Below are 26,000 nucleotides of genomic sequence, written 5' to 3' on the forward strand. Positions count from 1 at the left end.
GAGTTACTCACACACCTAGTTAGTCATGCAAAGAATCAATCACACCTCCATTTCCTCAACTATACAGTTATACAAACTTTACTTATTCAAACATATACTAACACATATTTACTCTCTTATACAATCCCTGATACAAGTTCACAATGGTCCATACAGCCACTCACACATTCACTGGCTCTTATGCACAGTTATTTATATATGTCAACTCTCACATGTACTGTGTTTTACATATGTACTTACTTTGACATGTAGCACTGAGATATCCATTCACTCACCAATACACTCATGCACACAGTCAACCGCCCATACAGCTGTTTCCACATGCACTTTTGAAACCATACATCTAGTGAATCAACTGCTCACACATCTATGCACAGAGTCATACACCTCCCAGCCACCCACACACACACTCAGTCTCCCATACAAATACTTGGGCAACCAATCAATAACCCATATAGTTACTCATATAGCTACTTATCAACACATGCAACAGTTTACAGAACAACAGACATAATGATGCACAAATTAAGACAGTTTAGTCACTAACCCATGCACTCAGTGAGACACATTTAATCACTCACTCATACAGTCAGTCATGCACCTACTAAATCCTTGATCCAGACACTTATACATCCACTCATTCTTCAATATGTAAGACATATTTTAACTTTACAGAAACATACAGTCACTGGATGTTGTCATCAGTGATGTCATCAGTGATGTCATTTGAGATGTCATCAGTGATGTCATCAGTGATGTCACTGACCATGTCATGAATGATGTAATATGTGACATCATCAGCAGTGGATTGCGGGTGCGCGATATATAGTTAGTGCAACTAACTATATATGGAATTTCAATGGTTTTGTGTGAGTAAAATAAGGTTTTGTAAATGCGAATTCCTAACTATATATGGTCTATAACCTATGGTTTTTTCAGTGAATTTTCAAGGTTTTGTAAATGCTAATTCCTAACTATATATGGTCTATAACCTATGGTTTTTTCAGTGAATTTTCAAGGTTTTGTAAATGCTAATTCCTAACTATATATGGTCTATAACCTATGGTTTTTTCAGTGAATATATATATATATACATACATATATAAACATATATCATCTGTATATCTATTTAAATACAAACATAAATGCATGCATACATATACTTATATGCATACAGATGCATGTTATTTAAATGAAAGTTGAAAAAACACTAATAAAAGCAAAGCTAAAAAGCCACCTCATTACAAACAGAATGGCTTTAACTTAAACGAGGGCGAGATCTATTGCATTTTCAATGCTTGTTTACTTTGGTTCCATCAAGAAGGCATTCAGATGTGTCACACATTTGCCATGAATTCTGAATGTTAGCCCTCTAGTTGCACATTAGATCACTGTAGTAAAGCTACTGCTCACCAGGGACGTCTGCTGCTGGTATTCAAAGTGCATGTTTCAGTCTGCATGTCAGAATTTTTTTAATGAAATAGAAGAGGATTTGAGAAGTCACTCAAAATGATCCCTAATTTTTCTTTCTGAAGCACTAATCATACTTTCTATGGCAAAATTAACCCCCTCATGTTGTTCCTTTTTAAATTGAGTGTTTTCAGACTTACCACTTAATTCCAATCAAGATGGCTTCTGGTGTGCCATACTTTTGTCATAAGTAAGACTGTTAGCGCTCTAGTTGTTCTTTAGAACACTCTGGGACATTCTGTCATTGGGCTATACTTGGGGTACATCTGGGTGATATTTGGGCTACATTTAGGCTCTTTTGTCTCTGGTGGCCATCTTGGGAGACTGTATGTCAGAATTTTTTAATGAAATTGAAGAGGGTTTGAGAAGTCACTCAAAATGTGCCCTAATTTTTCTTTCTGCAGCACTAATCATAATTCATATGGCAAAATATACCCCCTCATTTTGTTCCTTTTTAAATTAAATGTTTTAAGAGTTACCACTTTATTCCAATCAAGATGGCTTTAGGTGTGCCATACCTTTGTAATAAGTAGGACTGTTAGCGCTCTAGTTGTTCTTTAGAACACTCTGGGACATTCTGTCATTGGGCTATACTTGGGCTACATCTGGGTGATATTTGGGCTACATTTGGGCTCTTTTGTCTCTGGTGGCCATTTTGGGAGACTGCATGTCAGAATTTTTTAATGAAATAGAAGAGGATTTGAAAAGTCACTCAAAATGTGCCCTAATTTTTCATTCTGCAGCACTAATCATACTTTCTATGGCAAAATATACCCCCTCATGTTTCTTTTTAAATTAAATGTTTTAAGAGTTACCACTTTATTCCAATCAAGATGGCTTCAGGTGTGCCATACCTTTGTAATAAGTAGGACTGTTAGCGCTCTAGTTGTTCTTTAGAACACTCTGGGACATTCTGTCATTGGGCTATACTTGGGCTACATCTGGGTGATATTTGGGCTACATTTGGGCTCTTTTGTCTCTGGTGGCCATTTTGGGAGACTGCATGTCAGAATGTTTTAATGAAATAGAAAAGGATTTGAGAAGTCACTCAAAATGTGCCCTAATTTTTCATTCTGCAGCACTAATCATACTTTCTATGGCAAAATATACCCCCTCATGTTGTTTCTTTTTAAATTAAATGTTTTAAGAGTTACCACTTTATTCCAATCAAGATGGCTTCAGGTGTGCCATACCTTTGTAATAAGTAGGACTGCTAGCGCTCTAGTTGTTCTTTAGAACACTCTAGGAGGCTGCAGTAGAACACAAAGGAATCAACTGACAGTCTCTGTCCTTGTTGGATGTACATGTTTTACTGAGAATGTCAGACTTCATTTTCACATGACTGAGAAAGATAATGTGAATTTACAGAAAATATGCTTTCAGTTTAGCTTATAGATCCCCTTCCAAACCACTGTGGGAAAATCATGAGATATTAGTTTTCTCTCAAACAATATTCATGATATCACAGCAGAAGGTTTTTTCACATGGTAAAATCACCTTAGAACCCACCACAATTCCTAAAACGAGTATGGTACCATCAACAAATGATTTATAATGTAACTAAAGTCCTAAAACCCTCTATTAACTACAATGCTTTTTAATGAGGTGCTATCATGTATATTGGTCCCAAGATGGCTGCCAACACTTCTTGGATGAAGTGCTGACAGCCAATCAGATCAGATGTGTGGTTAGGCTCCACCCAGATATATATCTTTTTTTGAACCTAAATTACTCAAAATCCACTGGAGCACATATATTGAGACCTAGCAAAGGCACATCGGGCTAACAGTCCCTACAATTTTGCCAAGTTTCATGCAAATCCATTCAGCCGTTCGAGCTAAAAGTGAGGCCAACCGCCCTATGGAAATTAACATGGGAAAAACGCGTTTAGGGACCCCCCTTTTTTCTCGGCCCCCCCCCTTGATTAAACCCCCCCGAATTGTCAGGGGTTGCTCAGAAACAAAATGTTCCATTTTCCTGAAAATTTCAGCCAATTCCGTCCACAAACGCCAAAGTTATTAGACATAGAATTTTCAAAAATCCCATAGAGAAAAAATCCTAACTATATATACCTACTGGCGACCGCCAGTAGGTAATATATATATATATATATATATATATATTCACTGAAAAAACCCTAGGTTTTACACACGTTATAGTTAGGAAGTAGCATTTAAAAAACCTATGAAATTCACTGAAAAAACCATAGGTTTGACACCAGTTATAGTTAGCTGGAAATTTTACTGACATAAAACCATTGAAATTCCCACGTTATAGTTAGTCGGACTCACTATAACTTGCGCGTGCAATGCACTGCTGATGACATCACATATTACATCACTCATGACATGGTCAGTGACATCACTCATGACATCACTGATGACACCATCCTTGTGACACAGTGACAGACCTCCTCTCACTGTAAAGTAACCTTTGAAACACATATTCAAAAATAGAAACTAACATTTTCAAAAAAGTGGATATACCCATACCAGTTACAACAACCAATTCAGTCATTTCACCATCTATATACAAATTCACACATTCACCAACAGTTTTATATATTCACTCATACATATACTCACTCATCATATGTAGTGATACCCCTATTCATCCTGTTACACACCGACAGTCATCAAAAAGTTACTCACACATATACTCACACATGCAAATAAACTAATAAACATCCATTTATTTGCATATACAGATTTACACACACTACCACCTTACTTCTAAGGAAAATTACACATATGTACTCTCTTAAACAATCACTTATAGAAACACATACTTATTTAAACAGGAACTCTTACAATCTCTCACTTTCACATATACTGACTTATAAAAATCAATACTCACATATACTAGATTAAAATATATCTTGTTACTGATAAACACACTAGTGAGGCAGGCATTCAATCACTAACACACACATATACACACTCATCCACTCATACAGTCCTGCACATATGCAGTTTTCAAAAAACATACAAACAGTGAGTCAGTCATTGATACATCTATGTGCTAAGTAACACCCCCACCAAACTATACAGACACTCATACTGATACTAAAAAACATATCATAACCCATATACACACACATGTAGCTACTCATCAACCCATACAGCCACTTATACACAAAGTGAAACACTGATACATATATTTAAATATTTAAATATTACTCGCTAATATATGTATTCACTAAGATACACTTAATAAGCCAGTTAACCAATCAATTTTTAAAAAAAATACATTAATTAAGACAATAATTTAAACATTTATTCTTCCATCGACCTTTACATATACATATATAAAACATATTTATTTTTCAGAAAGACACATGGATGGTGTCATCAGTGATGTCATGAGTGATGTCACTGACCATGTCATGAGTGATGTAATATGTGATGTCATCAGCAGTGCATTGCACGCGCAAGTTATAGTGAGTCCGACTAACTATAACGTGGGAATTTCAATGGTTTTATGTCAGTAAAATTTCCAGCTAACTATAACTGGTGTCAAACCTATGGTTTTTTCAGTGAATTTCATAGGTTTTTTAAATGCTACTTCCTAACTATAACGTGTGTAAAACCTAGGGTTTTTTCAGTGAATTTCATAGGTTTTTCAAATGCTATTTCCTAACTATAACGTGTGTAAAACCTATGGTTTTTTCAGTGAATTTCATAGGTTTTTTGAATGCTAGTTCCTAAGTATGAAATCACGTTCGTAACTAGATAGTGTCACCGCCTACACGTCCTGAGAAGCGCATGTAAAGTCATGTGACTTGAAAACAAGACTTCCAATTGGTTCGTAGTAGTTTCTGTTCTGGAATTTACACGAAGCACTCCACCCACTTTCCTCACAATCTTTTCTACTCTCAAGAGACAACAACGTTGAGCATCTTCCGGAAAACTTTGCTGAAATGGCTGCCCTTTCGCATTCATCTTCCGAATCTGAAGGAAATGAGCGACCACCGTTAAGAAGAAAAAAGGAATCTTTCATTTGGCAATTTTTTACTTATCCTGAAGATCAAAAGAAAGTGAATGCGCCAAAAGTAACCTGCACGATATGCAATTCGGAGCTCTCAAGGGGAAATCCAAATAGAAAAATTTCCTTTTCTATACACACCATGCTGCGGCATGTTAAACAAAGGCACCCTGAGCATTATGCAAAAGCATCGACAAGAGCCCTGGCCACGCTATTACCATCAGAGGTGGCCAGCACATCTTCTGGTGGACGACCTGTATCTCCATCGAGTGCTGAGATGGACTTGAGACCATATCTTGCGAAGGTGCACATGAAATGCAACGAGTGTGGAGAAATTCTTTTGTATGGAGAGCAGAGCCTCGTTCTTATTAAACTCAAAATTGAAAGTCATAAATGCCCCAAGAAAAGATACATTTCTTCACTTCATTTTCATAGTATTACATACTGAAAAATGTAGTAGCAACTTTAAGAAATCGAAAGCATCATAACACTTGTTTCCCAAAAAAAAAAAAAGAAAAAAAAAGTTATTTTCAGAACTAACTCTTTCCACCAAAACGTGCTCCAAGAGCATATTATGAAATGTGTTTTCGCCGCTTTATTTTAGTGCGAGACTGGGTGCGCGCACCCTCCTATCGCGTACAGGACCTGACACTTGCATGTGAAGTCATGTGACTTCAAAACAAAACTTCTAATTGGTTCTTGGCAGTTTCTATTCTGGAATTTACACGCAGCACTCCACCCACTACCATCACTTTCTTTTCTACTCTCAAGAGAGAACAACGTCGAACATCTTCCCGAAGACTTCGCTGCAATGGCTACCGTTCCGCATTCATCTTCCGAATCTGAAGGAAATGAGTGACCACCTTTGACAAGAAAAACGGAGGACACGCCATTACCATCAGAAGTAATCAGCACATCTTCCGGTGGACGACCTGTATCTCCATCGAGTGCTGAAATGGACTTGAAACCATATCTGGCGAACGTGCACATGAAATGCACGAACTGTGGAAAACTTATTGTATACGGAGAGCAAAGCTTTACTCTAATTAAACACAAAATTGAGAGTCATAAATGCTCCAAGAAAAGTTAAATTTCTTCACTTTATTTGGATAGTATGACATACTGAAAAATGTCGTAGCAACTTTAAGAAATCAAAAGCATCATAACACTTGTTTCCAAAAAAAAAAAAAAAAAAAAAAGTTCTTTTCAGAACTAACTCTTTCTACCAAAACGTGCTCCAAGAGCATATTATGAGATGTTTTTTCGCCGCTTTATTTTAGTGCGAGACCGGGTGCGCGCACCCTCCTATCGCGTACAGGACCTGACACTTGCATGTGAAGTCATGTGACTTCAAAACAACACTTCTAATTGGTTCTTGGTAGTTTCTATTCTGGAATTTACACGCAGCACTCCACCCACTTCCATCACTTTCTTTTCTACTCTCAAGAGAGAACAACGTCGAACATCTTCCCGAAGACTTCGCTGCAATGGCTACCGTTCCGCATTCATCTTCCGAATCTGAAGGAAATGAGCGACCACCTTTGACAAGAAAAACGGCGGACACGCTATTACCATCAGAAGTAATCAGCACATCTTCCGGTGGACGACCTGTATCTCCATCGAGTGCTGAAATGGACTTGAAACCATATCTGGCGAACGTGCACATGAAATGCACGAACTGTGGAAAACTTCTTGTATACGGAGAGCAAAGCTTTACTCTAATTAAACACAAAATTGAGAGTCATAAATGCTCCAAGAAAAGTTAAATTTCTTCACTTTATTTGGATAGTATGACATACTGAAAAATGTCGTAGCAACTTTAAGAAATCAAAAGCATCATAACACTTGTTTCCAAAAAAAAAAAAAAAAGTTCTTTTCAGAACTAACTCTTTCTACCAAAACGTGCTCCAAGAGCATATTATAAGATGTTTTTTCGCCGCTTTCATTTAGTGCGCGACCGGGTGCGCGCACCCACCTATCGCGTACAGGCGTCGAGACACGCATGTGCAGTCATGTGACTTTAAAACAACACTTCCAATTGGTTCTTACTCGTTTCTATTCTGCAATTTACACGGAACACTCCACCCACTTCCCTGGAAAACCAGTTTATCGAAAAACTTTTAAAGCCTCCTCTTATGAAATATTCGACATCGTTCACATAGCAGAGTAGTAAATAGCACTATATACACTCCGTCCCTTAATTATAAGAGACTTATTGCTATGTGAGAACAACTTTTGTTTTCACGCGATAATGTGAAATGCTGAGCCTGTTACAGAATTTTATTTCACATATATGTTACTATTCTCCTTCGAGCACTAACACCGTAGAAAATACCACCAATAGCGGTGATATTTTTTACACCGAGAACGGGCGATTTGTATCGCTTAGAGCCCTTACAATTATAAAGTTTTATTTCCTAAGTCTCTGATCTCCAACTGTGCAACGTGGCTCCCCTGTGTGTCATAATAAGGTCCATAAACAAAAACTACAGGGCCAGCATTATACACATGCACAGAACCACAAAACGACAAGAGCCACCATGTTAATATATATCCTTAATATAATAAACCTCTGAGAATAAATACATATTTCCGTGGCACCCCATAAAAGAAATTTGGCGTCCTCTGACTCTGCTTCATTACCAAACACCCTAACCCCCCGCCCCCCTCACTCTTCACTAAACTCCACACTCCACCCCACCCGGACCCCCTATTACAAACCCCCAACCTACTCTCCCTGCCCAAGCCCACCATGAACCTCAAACCGCCCCTGGAAAACTTATAAGACACAGGATTACTAAAACTCAAAGAATAGGCAACAGGCAGATAATCTAAATAGTACATAAAGGCACATATTTTTTCCATAATACTATTGAAAAACATGTTCTATTTTTTATAAATCTATCATGCATCTGACCCTCTAGAACCGCTTTCAAAACGTGAACTATAAACCTCTACTTTTCATTTTCAAACCATACACTTTCAATTACATTATTTTTTTTTTTACAATTCATGTAATGTTACACACCTTTTCTAAAATACACCAGTCCCTGTTATTTATAAGGATTTATTTTCAGTCTTCATCAGTGACACTTTCTTAACATATAATGAAAATCACTGTAACTTTTTAAACGACAATGCTAACGCGGTAAAAATAACCCTTCATTTGCTTTCCTTTAAGAATGCAGACTATTTACCCCACGCATGCGTTTCTTGATCTTTGTATTTGGCAGCGAATACCGACCTTGAATCGGAAGACATGAACAAGAGCTCCATTGTCACATTTAAAACTGAACGTTGCATCTGCTCACACACATATCTTTCACTTAGCTAACATTCACAGAAAACAGCATTGATGTAAAAAAAAATTGACCTTGCTTTACAACTTGCTCAAATGACTCCCTTATTTTTTAACGCATCCTCCACTTCAAGAAAAGCTACTTTTTTGATAACTACTAAGCAATATATAAGTGACTAGACTCCTAGAAAATTTATCAAGTCATTCTGCTCCTCTCCACTGCATAGCCGGCGACCTAATTCTGTGGAGTTGCTATACAACCGGCAGTGCTGCGCCGTTTCCTTTACCATCTTGGGAAATTCAAAATGGATGCCCCTTCTGCCTTCGCAAACGAGCCGGACCACTTAGAACTATTTTGACAGAGAATGCTTCTGTACTACGGCACCTTACCACTCTCAACTTTGAATACTTCATATCGATTATCATTTCGATATTCGTATTTCACCTGTGTGCAGCCTGTATTTCATTGCCTGAGCTGTGATTTCACGTGGGCCCTGGATTTATGTCTCTGCAATTTGGTACCTCCTGAACCAAATTACAATCACCTCATGAATCCGTTACTTGATCATGAACAGCTTTGTTACAACGGAGGGTTTATGGCCTTTGCAGCGATACAAGGAGTTCTGGGTCATTGGAATATATTCGCAGCGGCGCAAGATTTCCTAACAGAGAGCTACATCGAAAACCCACCGAGCTGCCCTATGATGGTAAAAGACGCTCCAATAATGACAGATCATGAATGCTCCTTTCATCTTCTCAATTGGATGGCTGACATGTTTTCAGATGATAACAGTGATTTCCTGTTAGAAGCACTTGCTGCATACTTTGCCTACACTATGGACGGTTAACTCTTTCCTAACAGAGAACTACATCGAAAACCCACCGAGCTGCCCTCTGATAATAAAAGAGGCTCCGATTTTAACAGATCATGAGTACTGCTTTACTCTTTTCCATTGGATAGCTGACATACTTTCAAATGATAAAAGTGATTTCCTGTTACAAGGAGAAGCTACCTATTTTGCCTAAACAATGCTTCAATAACTCTTATACAAGCCATTGACGTCCTCAATTCCTTTTGCTTCCCTATATTCTTCACGTTCTTTTCCATATTTTCTTTTGAAGAACAGACCTATTGGCTTTACTAACAGTGGACATTATGATTTTGTGTTGTTTAAATTTTGGTCTTTTATGTGGACTACATTTGTTTCTTCAGCTACTCGATTTTCAACTTTATTTTTTTACAGTCTAATCTCAACAATTCTATTGCATATCTTATCTAAGGTTATTTCAAACGTACTCGATGCAAAACTCGCTAATATATGCTACATGTACCCTAATTAATGTGTAAATTTTAAACGAGTTTTTTATAACTGTAAACGCCATTTCGCATCTCAACTGCTTATTTCCGCCTCACACGCCTCTGCTCCTTTAATTGTCTATAAAATTAATAATTTAAAATACTTTACAGAAAAATATGTTCTTTCAACAATATTTCCATTGTTACTTGTGCTGTATTTCAAATGCAATACTGCAACCTTCAAAAGATATCTCAGTACAGTAGTTCTCCTCAATACTGATTTGCGCACCATCCAACAGATTACATACATGCACCTCTCGCCATTTTGTCGCTTTTGGCGCCTTTTTTTCCCCGTACACAGTAACATAACACAAACTTGATAGTGCTTCGCATGTAGACAGCTGATTGATAAAGTAATGATGTATAACCACTTGCATTTTCATATATCGTTCCTAAACTGAAAGGCCAGAGACCTTCTTCCATTTATTAAAATATAATATACTTCCTTATAAGAGTGTACAATGTTTTTTTCCAACTATATTCATTTTTCTTCAACTATAGCGTTTGTATTCCATGTACTACTGACAATACCAATTACTGTTTTTTTGCAATTTCTGTACTCATATTACATAATGATTTGCCTTTAGAACAGTACATTTCTAAATAAACATTTCAAATATTCACGGTTTCTCTTTTAATCCATAATCTCAACTAAAAGGATTTCATATTGAAAAACTATTCATGGGTTCCACATAACCTTAACTGTAGTCACTGAGGACCTTATTTATGAAGACCTTCCGCCGCCGGTGCCTCATTTTTTAAAATGGGAAACAGTGACGCACCGGTGGCGCAAGGCCTTCATAAATAAAGTCCTGAATGTTTTCTTTTCTCGACCTCACTTACTGATACTAGAACCTGCAAGCCAATTACGGCCCGTGAACTCTTTCTTAGTAGGTCGCGCACCGTACAGACAGTTATACCACTGTTACCAAGCACCGCCACAGTTCCGCTTCACTCAGACTTAATCACTGCTCCCACGCTTCTACAGGCCAAACGCTATGTCGTATTTCTCTCCTTATCACCCTTTCATCTCCACAATAACAAACAGTTGTCCGCCTGCCACCACAGAACAGAGTCAGATACAGAGGCACCAAAGAGTGAACCCATCACCAACTGCCATCTCCGGCTGTTTCCATGGTTACACCTCATTCTGCACCTTGCTGAAGGCACAGGTCAAAAGTTCATGTCTCAACGTTCTACAGCAAACTAAGAAGACTATTTTCCCTCCAGAAACACCTGCCAATCCACAGCTCTGTTACATGATTGTTTTTTCACACCCAATAGTACTTTTCGTTTAACATAAACATTAACATGCAACGTACTGTTCAATCTCCACTTATTACAATCAACCAATCATTTTTATTTTTTTAACCACACCCAGCCTCTTCCTTTTTCTTTATTTAGAATTTCAACTTCTAACTACCATTCCACTTCCAGAACCGATCGGAGGACGACTACAAATCCCTTGAAAATGAAGGTCTGGCTTATAGGACACAGTTATATTCACTGGAGTGAAAAATATGCAGTAAGCAGACGAATTTGCAACCTCGGCTTACCAAATGTAAACATAACATGGATTGCCAAAAGAGGATTGAATTGTCACCAATTGATTCCATTGGTGGAAACCTTTATGCGTCTCCCAGAACCAGACCTTATAATTGTGCACTGTGGTGGGAACGATCTAGGCACAATCACTGGGGTAGGTCTGGAAATGCTTCTAAAAGACACCTTTCGACAATTGATGACACTTTTTCCTCGATCTGCCTTGGTATATTCCAATATATGCCAATGACAGAAATGGAATTGGTCCAATCAACATTGTGCACAATTTGAGAAAGCAAGGAGACATGTAAATAAATCAGTTTCTGCGTTCCTCAGAGATTATAGCATGGGTTCTATTTACCACAACAACTTGCGATACCACATGCAAGACGTCTATAGGAGAGACGGTGTTCATTTCACGAATGAGGGAAACAGAATCTTCCTCTGCAACATCAGGCTCTGCATCGGTACTTACTTATAAATGCAGAAAAGACTCAATTAACACAATGGCTCTTTTCAGAGCCACTTTGTATCTAAGCACTCAAACTTCTGATTTATCTCCATTTTCACACTCTTGTAAATAGGTGTGCGCGACCGGGTGCGCGCACCCCGTATTTTTTTTCAGGAAAAAATTATATCTTTTTGCGTTTAAGGGCCTTACTGCACACCCCGAGAAAAGCTACGCAGCAAAACAATCTCTACCTTCTCCCCTTTCCATGTTTCAACGCTTTGAAATGAACAATATATTTACTCGCAGTGACAAAATGGCGAACAAAACTTCCTGATTTCCTTCGAATCGAACGTTAACAGACGTCACGCAGCAAAAAAAAATTCCGCTCACGCGCAGCCGCTTGAGTGCGCGCACGCGTGCGCGCCTATAGATATATAATTGACTTTAACTTTAATTTTCTCAACAACTACTGAACGGATTTACACCATTCCAAAAAAAGCGTAATCTGCGAACCGGACTCTACAGTTTTGCCAAATTTCTTATAAATCCATTCAGCCGTTCGACCTGTAGCCGAGTCTAAAGGTCCTATGGAAAATAACATGCAGAAAACACGTTTTGGGACCCCCCTTATATCTCAGCCCCCACTTGACCAATCCCCCCCAAACTTTCAGGGAAGGAGCGCAGCGGACCGAGCCATCTTCTTTGGGAAATGCGCTAAGATTCTTCAACCAGGGCCAAAGTTATTCCAAATAGAATGTTGAGGATTTCCTATGGAAAACAATCCTAACTATAACTACCTACTGGCGACCGCCAGTAGGTAATATATATATATATATATATATATGTATATATATATATATATGATATATTTTTAAATAATTAAAGCAATTTACATTGCATTGTTAAATGGTAAAATATTTGCGATTTACAATGTTATACTATTTATATTATGAAAACTAATATTTTTGAATTATGTTTAATGGTATTAGTGTGAAACCTTTTCTTAATTTTTTTATTATTTACTATTATAAGTATGGGGAAACAATATTTTTGTAATCGATATCTGACACAATATTTCTGTATCACAATATTGTTGCGATCCATATTCTGTCATTGATTCATAAAAATGCACTGCAGATGCATTTTGTTTCATCAGTATATACCTGTGGTCAGAAATGTCAAGTCACTAAAATACCAGTGATAAACATGGTCTAGTATTGTAAGCACTAAATTTGAATGTTGTTTACACTATACCAAATTCAATGTGATCCTAATTTATTATGCTCATTTGTAATGAAAAGTCACCTTATACAGATAGTGCCAGGCGTGTTTCATAAATTGCTTAATAAATTAATACATACATAAATGTATATTAGGCTTATAGTCTACAAAATATGACACAGTTGCCAATGTCTCTTCCTTTGTTTCGAAGACATTTTGAAATAATCTTTAGAAATTGTTTCTCATTATGTTTTTTAAGAAGTCAAACTTCATTAGCACTGCACGTGGGGATACCCTTCCAGAATATAACATGATTAAGGCAAGTGAAACACCTCTGTTAAGTTAGCACAACAGTACACTTTTGCGTAATTGCCACAGAAGATATTTACCAATGATTGCCCCATGCCTCGGCAGTCCGGCGAGTTGGAAAAAAAAGTGTTGTCCTTCACTAAAATAACGATTGCTTTTATGATGAAAGAGAGGAACAAATTTAGATGGATGTAATTCCTTGTGCAGTGGAGTTTTCTAAAGAACGGAAACAGAAAACACAATAATATGTTTTAGTCACAGGAAAAATGCTTTACTTCTTACTCTCTTATTTTCAAGTTTTTAATCAATGGTCAACACTGTAGGCATTTAAACAACAATTTCTTGCTTCAGTCTACTCAAACTGTTGGTCAGTGTTTGCTACAGCTAAACAAATTAGTTATTCACATTAAAGATGTATGTTAATGTTGAATACATATGGAGATTTTACTCTATAACATTCAATGTTGGGGCTAATTGTTGCTAAGGCTCTCTTTTTGAGTTTCCCATAATTTTATTCTAAACAAATAACAGTTGCAAATTACAGTACAAATAAACCATTAATTACTAGCAGAGTGTGAGAACATGGGGTAGGGAACCAAGGTATTTGTTCACAGTTGGTGATGGTGGAGTAGCAACTTCCAAGCAAAGCTATGCCTTATTCTCTGTGGCTTGGGTAGATGCCTCTCCCATCTTCAGCCATAAATCTACCACTGTCTCCTCGCTTTAGTTGCTCCTCAGGACCCACACAGGCCATCAATGTCCATATGGATAGATGGATGGCTGCGCCACTGAGGACTTTGTGATAGCCTTGACGGTGGCAAAAGAACCATTTCACGCTGCGCAAGAGGAGCCTTGCCAGTGTTTCCTCCTATCCTCTGCACCAGAGCTTTCCTGACCCAGTAACCAACATCAGACAGGTGGTCAGTGTGAGATGTGTGCACGTTCACCAAATGGGCTGGACTATTGAGGACCTTGTGGTTGCTAGGGTGAATGGATGCCCTCCTACATTGGATCTCACCCTCAATTGCGACTGTCCATCATCGTTCCCTTGGGAAGTGGGCTCTGCTGTGCTGCTTGTGGCAGTAAAATGCTTAGAGCAGTCTGCGGAAATGGTGCTAGATTGTGGGCCCTCTGCAGTCTCAGATTCAATTGTTTCTGAACTAAGGGCCGGATTAAGAGTTTGGCAGATGAGATACTCTGTCATAAATGTGACGGATATCCCGTCCGCTGAATTACAAGTTCCATAGAATATAATGGAATTGTAACGTGGTAGACGGGATATTGATTATGTTTGTGGCAGAGTAACCCTGTCCACCAAACTCCTAATCAGGTCCTTACTCTGTGATGAGTTATAACGTCTCGAGTCACCTTTAATAATGAAATGGCATAACTCCTCAATTGTAATAACTTATTGCAGTTGGTCTGTGATATCATGATGTCTGGTGCCAGAGCCAGCAGCCAATTTGAAGGGAGGTCAAAAGAGCGCACGTAAAGTTGCATTTCAAACAATATCCTTCTCATTCTTCTGATTTGCTTTTCTAAAATGAACAATGATCATCAGCAATTAGATATTCATAGCAACATTCTTATTGTCTTAAAGCTATAGGTTATTTCTGAAAAGATAGAGTTTCCCTGCATGCTTCTTCACATTCTGAGCTACAGCATTGTTTTATCATACTTGTATTAAACAAATTTTAATACCTTTTTGGAAAACAATTTGAACTGCTTTTTTGTGTGGTTAATTTTGTTCTACAGATTCTCCTTTCGTGCTTTATGTATGCAACCATACTCTCTTTTATATGAAAGAGTTTTGTGGAAACTGCAATGGTATGGCCAAGTATTAAGTCCAATGACCATATAAGGGCATTAAGTCTTCTGCATTGTTCCTTTTTATGGCCACATAACTCCTCTGTAATTTCCAATATCCTTACAATGTACAATGAGGGGTATTTTTTCCCATATAAAAGTAACAATTTCAATTGTTGCTTAAGCTTAAAAGAATGTGCAGAATGCTGTACTCTGACAAACAGTAATCTTCCTGTAAGATTCTCCATTAGTACTTTTTTGGTAGATAGTTGCATCAAACGTATATTTACAGAAAATGCTGTTTAAGAATATGCCATGTTTCTAGAATACATTATAGCATGTCATGACATGCATTTACTTATTCTTTAATTTAACAAAAAATCACTTTTCTTAAACTTTATTGGGTATGAATAAGCATGTGGAGAAAAGTCTATGTTTTGCTGGCTTAAACTTATTTCAGCTGTATGTTGTAAAATAAAGTAACTGAAAATGTTTCTGCATATCAATATTTGAGGATGTGTCCATTGAAATGAAGATACCTATTTTGTTAAGGAAAAATCCTATCTTCTTCACTCGCCCAATAAGGACATATTCAGTCCCACTAAGGTTTCCGTCCAACTGCGGTATTACAGTACTGGCGATCGGAGGGAAGCCCGTGGAGGGATACCGCTCCACTGAAGTAACTGTAAATTCTTCATCTGTTCAATTGTTTTCAGATTTCACTGGTTACAGCACACTGTTATTTCATGCAAATATCCTAGTTTGCTCTATTGGTTGAATCAACTTCCCCATAAGGAGTCTTTAATACGCCTGATTTTCAGGATGATACGGAACTATCTAAATGGGTACTAGTTAGATTAATTTCAGGCTCATAAGCTAACCAGAAAATCTGATTTAGATCTGTCCCTTCCTGGCGTACCTTTCACACCGGACCATTAATGATAGCAAACTGCAATTATTTTGACACTTAATCATTGATGAATTGAAGCATGGTAATTTAGTTTACATTATGGAAGATGGCTAGTGAAGGTAATAATGAATGCTTTAGTAACAAAGAAGGCAGGAATAGCAACACTATTGAAGTTATCTGAATTAGAAAACAGCCAAAGATACATAATAATGGTGATAGATTATAGTATGAGGAATAAAGTGAGAAACAGAGCAAAAGCTGAGAGTGTTTTCTTTAATCATTTAGTGACATTGCATAAAGAAAATCTAGTAGTACAGGAGATAGAGGCAGAATGGCTGCAATAATTCATTTTAACATTAATATCTGAACAAGTGGCAGTAAATCTAAAATAGGAAGGTTTTAGTCAAGAAGATAACAAGGCTCTTCCTGAAAAGGAGGGAGTCAACAGACTTATAATAAGCTAACCTCTGAAATGTACATGGTTTGTAATTGAAGCTCTGTCAATGGTACCTTACTGATTTTCTAATACATCAATTTATTGATTTTCATAGATGGTAAAAGCACTCAGATGAGTGAAGCTAGTATGGTAAGGAAGCTGGACACTGTGACTTCCAGCTGCGCTTTTGGGCAACTCAGTTAAAGAATGTTCATTCTAGAGTTACTGATATGGAAAGCGTGTTCAACTACAAAATTCTTAAGGCTATGACACACCCAAAATACACCTAATCCAAGCTGTGTATTGAAATTAAACACACAGCCTCGTAATTATACCAGCAGGTTTAATGTGAGGTTACCAGATATGAGTATGCCATATTCTGTATACTACCAGCCACTGTGGGATTCGTCATGCTCACCTGAACCTTTGGAGCATAGACTTATGGTCTGATTTAGATCTTGGTGGTAATGGTCCCACTGTGGCTTTTTGGTTGGATTCCCCGTCTGCCTACTAGGTGGTCCACCCTCTCCATTTAGATGCTGGTGGGTCCATGGATGAAAAGACCTCCAAAGTGCGGCCATCTCCATCAGAATTTGTCAACCGTGATGAGGGTGCCATAGGGAAAAGCGGTGTTGGAGGGAGTAGAGCCACTTTGTCCGACTGACCAATCACAATGGTGCCTTCCTGCCGGTGCAACTGTGGTGACAAAACCTCCACAGTTGAGTTGATGGATTGGAAGTGATAAAAAACCCACCTTTTCTCACTTTCATACTTCCTTTTCCCGCATGACTCGATCTTCCAAGTCCTGCCTCTGCTGCTACTGCTTGACAATGAAGAAAATCAACCCTGTCGTGGCCCGGAATTGAAGGTAAGCTCCTTATTTATCTGTTACCTTTTGACATGTCAGTTTACATTTGTATTGTATTGTATTGTATATGGTTTTTATATAGTGCCTGCTGTCACCCTGCGGGTAACCTGGCGCTTTAGATTTTAGACCGTCAACCTCAGATGAAAAAAGAGGTGAGCATGAAGATACACTAGCAGGTCAGGAAGAGCCAGGTTTTCAAGCTGCCTCTGAATCTCAAGAGGGACTCACTCAGTCTAATACTCAAAGGAAGTTCATTCCACATGCGCGCCGCGACCACCCGGAAGGCCCTACCCCCATCCTGGGCCGCTTGAATCTGGTCTGGACTTGTGCATTTTTAAATCTCCCTCTCAAGCAATAGCATACCAATGTGCAATGCATATGTGTGTAATGTTGATGTTTAAAAAATATAAAGTAACACACCTGTGTGATTACATTGTATTTTTAAATTTGGTGCAAGCTGCCTTCAAAAAAATGGGCACTTACACAAAAAGGACATCAATCAAAAAGTGACCATACAGACGTGTTAAAATAAATTGTGTAAATTGTCAAAGGAAAAACATACACATCAATAGGATAAGTGAAATGTAATATTATGTAGAAATTTCACTAGTCAAGGTGTAATGTTGACTTTTAACATAGTTATCCATGTAATATTTCCCCTTGCCAAGTGCGATTCCTGTATTACACCAAATTTCAATTGTCACATATTATTTTAAGGTGTAATGCATATGTATTTATTCTTGTCACTTATTGAGTTAAAACAAACAGCATCTATTTGTTGGTGCAAGTGTCTATTATCATGCTGAATGAATGCACCTTAATTCAAATTACCATCACTTACTATTTTTACCAGTGCATGCACTTAACAAGGAAGACATTAAAAAAAAACAGTTTGTTACCTGCCATAATGGTAAATAAAAATATGTACTTCACATTTTAGTCATAAACATTTCTAGAAATCAAACAATTGCAAATGAAAATGAATGTCAGGACAACTTGGTGAAATGAAAAATCTTGATTTATTTATCTCATGCGATACTTCTCTCATTGCTCAAGTTTAACAAATAATGTATACAAATGACAATAGTCAGATTGCACTGTTGTGTGTCTTGTTGGTAGATTGCCTTCTATATAACTAGCAAGGGGAACTTCCTCCGGAAGGGGCATCTAGTGGGCAAACAGCAGGCACCCTAATGATCTTTCCTGGGAGGGGTGGGTATGGGCTTGGGAAGCGTGGGTTTGGATATGGAAAGGGTCAAAGCCAGAGCAAATAAATAATCGGAACAAGGAGAAAGAGAAGAATGGGTGGGAGAAGATTGGGTTTGATGGGTAGAGGGAGCTGCAGTGGGAGATGTGAGTGTGTATGTCTGTGATGCAGACCCTTGTGGGTCTGGTGTATTTTTTGTATGTTTGGGTGTGCTTTTTTGCAGGTGTTTCATGTTTTGGTGAGTGTGTGTTTGGATTTGGTTGTAATAGGTGTAGGTAGGGTTTTGGGTGAGTGTGTATGTTTAGATGAGTGTCTGTTGAGATGGTTAGTCTGGGTGTGGTGCTTGTGGGTCTGGTGGTGGTTGTGGTGCTTGTGGGTGTACTGGTGGTTATAGGTGTGCTGTGCTTTTGGGTGTGCTTGTGATTGTGTTGTGGGGCAGTTGCTGTGTGGGTGTGCTGGTGGAGGTGAGGGGGAGTGTGTGGGGTGGGTTGTGGTGGTGCTGGTGGGGTGGTAGAGAGTGTGGTGTTGGTGGGTGTGGTGGTGGTGTGGTGGTTGTGGGTGCAGTGGTAGTTGTGGTGTGTGTGTGTAATGTCAATAGTGTCTGTATATTGTTTGTGTGTTTGAACTTGTTTCTTTTCATGTTTTTGTTTATGCGTGTGAGTGTGCTGCTTGTGTGTGTTGGATTAGGTGGCTACAAAGCAGTGAGTGTGCTTGGGATAAGGGTGGGAGTTTGGAATTGGGATGAGGAAGGGACCTGAGTTAGGGCATAGGTTGGGCTAGTTGGAAGGTTGTGGTCAGTGAGGAGGCGAGTCCTGTAAATAATCTCTGCAGGTTAGACTTAGCACTATGAATGCCTTCCAGGTATGCTACCTTTTGTTGCATATGGCAACTAACGCCCTGGATGGCATTTAGGAGTGAAGCCTGGCCTATAGAGATGCTGCATAGCAAGTCAATAGCCTCCTCACTTAGCACAGCCGAGGGGACAGGGGTTGGGGGTGAGGCGCCTTTAGTGAAAGAGACCCCATCCCTTTTAGGTGGTTAGGTATAGCCAACTGGGGGAGCAATAGGGAGGGTGGAGATGGGTCCCTGGGTGGCAGACAAAATGCAGGTGGTACAGTTCCTGTAGGGTCTGCCACCACTAGGGACTGCTGGCATGTGGAGGCCTCAGAAGATGATGATAATGAGCTGATGACCTCCATTGCAGTCTTCTCACACGCTGTGCAACTGTGTCCATTGTGTCCAATGGTGTCTATGGTCTCAGCACCCGAAACACAGTGGTGAGCTGCTCCTCGGCCTTCGTGGCCATTGTCCCCTTTGCCTGCTCCTGAAGATGCTGAAAAGACATATCAAATAATGTTTCTGTATCTGTGTAAATAGGACACATCATTAATTTTTTTCTCAAAACATTTTTACAATTATCAGAATTCACCTGCTTCATTAATTTTTATCATCATCTCTTAATTGTAGGGAGAAACTTCTTCAGAAACCATTTGGTCACAGTTTTGTAATTTACCCATATAGCTCCTTTATCATTTATGATCATTTCCATCCCCCTTTTAAAAGTCTGTCTAAGAACTGTTTAACACTTCTGAATGTTTAAGATTTGTTGTACTGAATTGCGCAAAATATCTCTCAAAGCCAAACTACCTTTGTACTTTAGGCACAAATTGGTATAACATCACAGTAAATATTTCATGCATTAATTCATATATAATATACCAATGAAAAAATATAAAGCAAATCACAATATGCGACAAAATAAACCTAGATGTATTTCTACAAATTCCCTGTGAGATTTGAGTTGAGCATTATTTTGAGTTTTCCAGATGCTATACTCCAACATATATGTGCTGAAACATTGCATCTGCAAAGTCCCTTTCAGTATCCATGTTTTTCATCATTGATCTGTCATCTGGACATAACAATGGAAATATAAAAATATCAAAAAAGTTGAGGGGTATGCCTTACTCTGTCACCAAGGGGTACACATTCATGTCTGCTTTATCAACAAATGTATGCCTATCAACATTTTTTTTAAAACACACTGGCATACATGCACATTTGTTAACCCGTAAGACGTCATGCAAATATGTCACTTTTAACATAAGTTAAAATGTATTTTTGATGCAAAACATATATGTGATATGTTCATAATCAATAATGTAGCCATTTAATCTGATGTTTCTAGTCATTTTGGCTCACATGCGCACTATTGTTTGTCTATAATACCATATCACCAATGTGACGTTTAGAACATCCACTGTATCATAAGTGCATTTTATGATATGTCACCTGTAATAGGGCTAATATAACATCATTCACAATAGTGAAAGAGAATGACGCCTGACTCAATTGAAACTGGTGGCCTGTTTGGTACAACTGTCCCTTATAATAACACAGATAATCATATATATTTGTTGTTTGGGCAGGCATGCATCTGCTCTAAACAGTCCTTTGGGAGTGATCAGAAATCTGGTGTTATCAATTTTCCACAATTTAAGAAGCAAAACGCATCATCATACCCCCTTGAGGTTCTCAACTGACCATTAAGCACCGGATAGGCCACTGCAGGTATACGGGCCATATGGGGAGTCGGGGTATGGCACACATACTTCCCATGTTAGGAGGACTGCCTGAGCTTGACTTCAGAGTACTTTTTGGTCCAGTGTCATAGGTCCTCCCATCTCTTGCGACATGTATGGTGCGCCACTTGTAGACCCCCAGGGTTCGCACCTTCGTGGCGATGGCCTTTCATATGGTCTTCTTCTAATGGGAGTTGACTTGTATAGATACAAGAAATGAAAGAAACAAAATTTGTTTAGTGAAAGTTTGTTTGTCTTTATTGATGTAACACAATTTTCTGAAATCAATCACAAGCATTGGTCAAATGTTATAGCACAATATTTTGTTTTCTCATTCTGATAAAATAAACGGAAACACATTTGTAGTAACCTGTTGAGTACCCTTATCCCTTGTCGTGTCCTAAAGTTACTAATCCAGGCCAGTCACATCCTCTAGGCCAGGGGTATTCAAACATGTCTGCAGTGAGAGCTACTTCTGATCAATGAAAATCATTGTGAACTACTGAAGGCTAAACAACTTGTGCATTGTTAACAGATACCCTCCCACCCATCTTCATAGACTTTAAGCCTAATGTCCATAGAGACAGATGCTATGGATTTCACAGAATGTTATGCCTAAGGGCACTTTATAAGGGCTGCCATATGTGTCAGTTGGAGTGCCATCTTTGGGGATGATGAGAATGTACATATGAATGGGATATAGCTGTACGGGTGACTGAGAAAATGTGACATATTTACTTGCTACACAGGACATATCTTTCACCATATGTGGCACAGGTACACGTAAAACACAAACAAATAATAATTGTTCTTAAATGGGAGAAATTTAAAGTGCATCCAAAATGGTAATACTAAGGGCCATTTCTCTGCACTTTAAATTTCTCTCATTATAAAAAAATGCTGTGTTTTTCCATTATATGAATGACAAGAGTCTGTTGGGAGTAAGGGTCCTGCTGTTTGAAAATGCCACACTTTGAAATCGAGAAAACTGAAATGAAGAGTTCACTTATTCATGGAGGTAACATACCATTTTAATTTTCTTCCATTTGAAAGCAATCAGAAATATCATTTTGTTCACAGCTCCAAGATTGAGATGATAAAGACTTTTATTCAAGAGTAAAATACCTCAGTGCTTCACTTGTTCACCTCTGTGATACAGGCCAGACCTGGCTGACAAATCTGACTTAGCAGTGCTAATTATCAGGCCCTGTTATCTGCAGCATGATGATAATAATTTAAATTGAACTAAGCTTCCCTTAACTTTAAAAGTAAAACATGAACTGATGCTTGTTTAAAAATATACTCAAGGCCATGAGCTACTCTGAAGGTGTCTGGAAGCTACTGATGGGTCGTGATTGACTGGCTGGAGGCAACTGATCCAGGCTGAGTACATTGTGGGATAATACAAACACCAAAACCAACTTTTTTTTGGTATGCAAAGTATATATGTTATGTTGTACTGAAAATGCAATCTATCCTCTAAATTTACATAATATCAATTTAGTAAATTTCACATGAACTTATCAAATATACATATATAACAGAGGTACACCAGTACAAAGAGGTCGCGGTCGAGGAGGCAGAGGAGGAAGCAGACAAAAGGCGACAGCCCAGGAAGAAGCCCAGTGAGAGCAATGACAAGGGGAAAGAAGGCTGGAAAAAGATGAATGATAAAACAGTGGTAAATGTATCAGCCTTATAACTTACTAAATATCAAATGGAGGTTTTGAATTTGGGACTCTCCTTTTACCCTACTGCAAGCTATAACTACACAGAAAGTAGTATTGATCTTTTTCCCTTTGTTAGAAAACTGAAGGTTAAAAAAAGGTATGCCACAATGAATGTTCAAAAACACATGACTCACCGGGCACAAATAAGCTCTCTGAATATCAATGACATTGATGTCTTGCACACAATGCACAAATTGGAGGGGGAGGCTGACTTTATTGATAATCCTTTTCTAAACATAATCAATGATAATATTGAGATCAATGAAAGGGCGCCAAGTGGGTTTATACCCAAGTCCATCTTTATGCCTCAAATAACAAACGAGGCGATAGGCATCTTTGAAAAATGTATGATCAAGGAACTTAAATGAATGAGTTTTAAGAAATCCAATATTACTAAGAACCTCAAAAAAGCACATATGGAGGCAAATCAAGCATTGGAGAATAGCAGGAATATTGTTATTGAAAAGTCGGATTAATGGGGAAATGTGGTGGTATGGCCCCTAGATATGTATCTGAAGGAAGGGACGAAACAACTTAATGAAATTGACAGATATGAACCATAATCGAAAAATGTTATGATGATGCCAACAAAGTGTATGTGGAGAAATTGGTCAATTGGAGAAATCAGGGAATCCTGGAATGGGATGAATATAAGTTCTTATTGTGTAAATTCCCCAAACTTCCAGCACTGTACCCATTGCCAAAATTGCATAAGGATGCATGTAACCCACCAGGGAATCCAATAGTCTCATCAAGGGGGAGCATGCCAGAAAGCACATTGAAATATGTGGATTTCATTCTGCAGCCTTATGTACATGCTCTCCCCTCGTATGTGAGAGATACTGGGGATTTTGTGCGGTTGATTGATAATGTTATTTGGCAGGAGGACTACTTACTGTTAAGTCTGGATGTAAACATCTTATATACAGCTTATATTCAAGTATTCCCCATAATTTAGAAATAGATGCATGCATATATTTTTATTAGTAATAATTGATCATTATCTTATCTCCTGCACACAGAAATGATAATAGAGATGATTCATAATTCCTTAATGAACAACTTTTTCCTGTTTAATATACAAACAGACCCAGGGAACAGCGTTGGGCACCTGCTTCGCCCTAAGCTTTGCAGGGCTATTCCTTGGCTGGTGGGAGGAGCAGGTGGTCAATAACATCAGACAATTTTATGACCACGTCGTCCTCTGGGTTAGGTACATTGATGTCATCTTCTGTATTTTGAAGGGTACTCTGTATTTGGAAGAGTGTTAAGGAGGAGGCAAATTAATTCATAGTTACACTTAATGATAAATCTCTGAACTTGACGTTCACAATAGTCATATTGACAATGTAACAATGTAACTATAGAGTTCCTTGATGTTAGACTAACGGTGAAACAGAACAAACTAGTTAGTCATTTATTTAGGAAAATAACTACAGGAAATAGTCTATTAAGAGCGGACAGTTGTCACCCAACTTCATTGGTTCAGAGTATTCCATTTGGTGAGTTATTAGGAGCCAGAAGGAATTGCAGCATGGATAATGGTTTAGCAAAGAGATGAAGGTTATGACACAAAGACTCAAGGAAATAGGGTACAGCAATAAAACCATTCAAATGGCAATTGATAAGGTTGCTGTTCTAAATAGAGAGACGGTGCTCATTCCTAAACAGAAAGAAAGTGATGAATCAAAAATCTGTTTCATCACAAGATACCACAACAGAATGTGGGATCTGAAAAAGAGCTTAACTAAACATTGAAATGTTTTGAAGACAGAGCCTGACTTGATTACATATGTTGGTCTCATCCGATGATAATGTACAGAAAAGCAAGATCATTACAAGACACATTAAGTAACTGCCTAGTAAGTACGGAAACACCCCGAATGAGATTAAGGTTTTTTTCACTTGTAACCAATGCAAAGCCTGCAAGCACGGTAAAAGCTGTAAAACTGTGGAATTAATGGGAGATCAGAAACCTTTTGTAATTAACAAACTATTGATTTGTAGCACTGAATATATGGTGTATGCCTTATTATGTCCATGCAAACTAGCATACATAGGAAGTACTATTCATAAGGTGAAAAAACGCATTTTATAGCATTTGCGTGCTATTCACAAGGACGATAAACAATATCCTATGGCTCGTCTTTTGAGAATATACCACAACTCTAATTGTAATTTAGTGCAATTTGTTGTTCTTTATCAAATTCCCAGTCTTGAGAGAGGGGGTAATCAAACAATGGATTTACAAAGATTGGAATCCAAAATGATCATTAAATGTAATACCCTTCATCTGAATGTATTAAATATGGATTAAGAAATAGCTGTACGCCTAGGCTGAACACAAAAGTTATGTAACCAATCAATCAATCAATCAATTTGTAGAGCGCGCTATTTACCCGTGAGGGTCTGAAGGCGCTGGGGGGTGTGGGGGGAGCTTCGCTACTGTTCGAAGAGCCAGGTCTTGAGAAGTCTTCTGAAGGCGAGTAGGTCTTCAGTCTGTCGTAGGTGGGTAGGAAGGGTGTTCCAGGCCTTGGCGGCGAGGTAGGAGAAGGATCTGCTGCCTGGGGTTGTTCGATGGATGCGGGGGATGGCGGCGAGGGCGAGGCTGGCGGAGCGGAGCTGGCAGGTCGGGGTGTGGAAGCTGAGTCTTTTCAGGTAGGCTGGTCCGGCGTTGTGGAGTGCTTTGTGTGCATGGGTGAGGAGTTTGAAGGTGATCCTCTTGTCGACGGGGAGCCAGTGTAGGTTTCTCAGGTGGGGGTGATGTGGCTGCGGCAGGGGACGTTGATGATCAGTTGGGCGGAGGAATTTTGGATGCGCTGGAGTCGT

General features: G+C 38.5%; 1 protein-coding gene across 1 annotated transcript in view; it reads right to left on the minus strand.

Moving 5' to 3' along the window:
• Window positions 1-26,000, minus strand: part of VIPR2 (vasoactive intestinal peptide receptor 2) — a 1,121,328-nt gene that overhangs the window by 220,492 nt on the left and 874,836 nt on the right. Inside the window, exon 6 of the mRNA XM_086941506.1 lies at window positions 13,713-13,848. Coding sequence (XP_086797632.1) covers window positions 13,713-13,848 — 136 coding nt within the window. The remainder of the gene's footprint in view (window positions 1-13,712; window positions 13,849-26,000) is intronic.

Source organism: Lissotriton vulgaris, chromosome 10, assembly GCF_964263255.1.
Source record: "Lissotriton vulgaris chromosome 10, aLisVul1.2, whole genome shotgun sequence".
NCBI lineage: Eukaryota > Metazoa > Chordata > Amphibia > Caudata > Salamandridae > Lissotriton > Lissotriton vulgaris.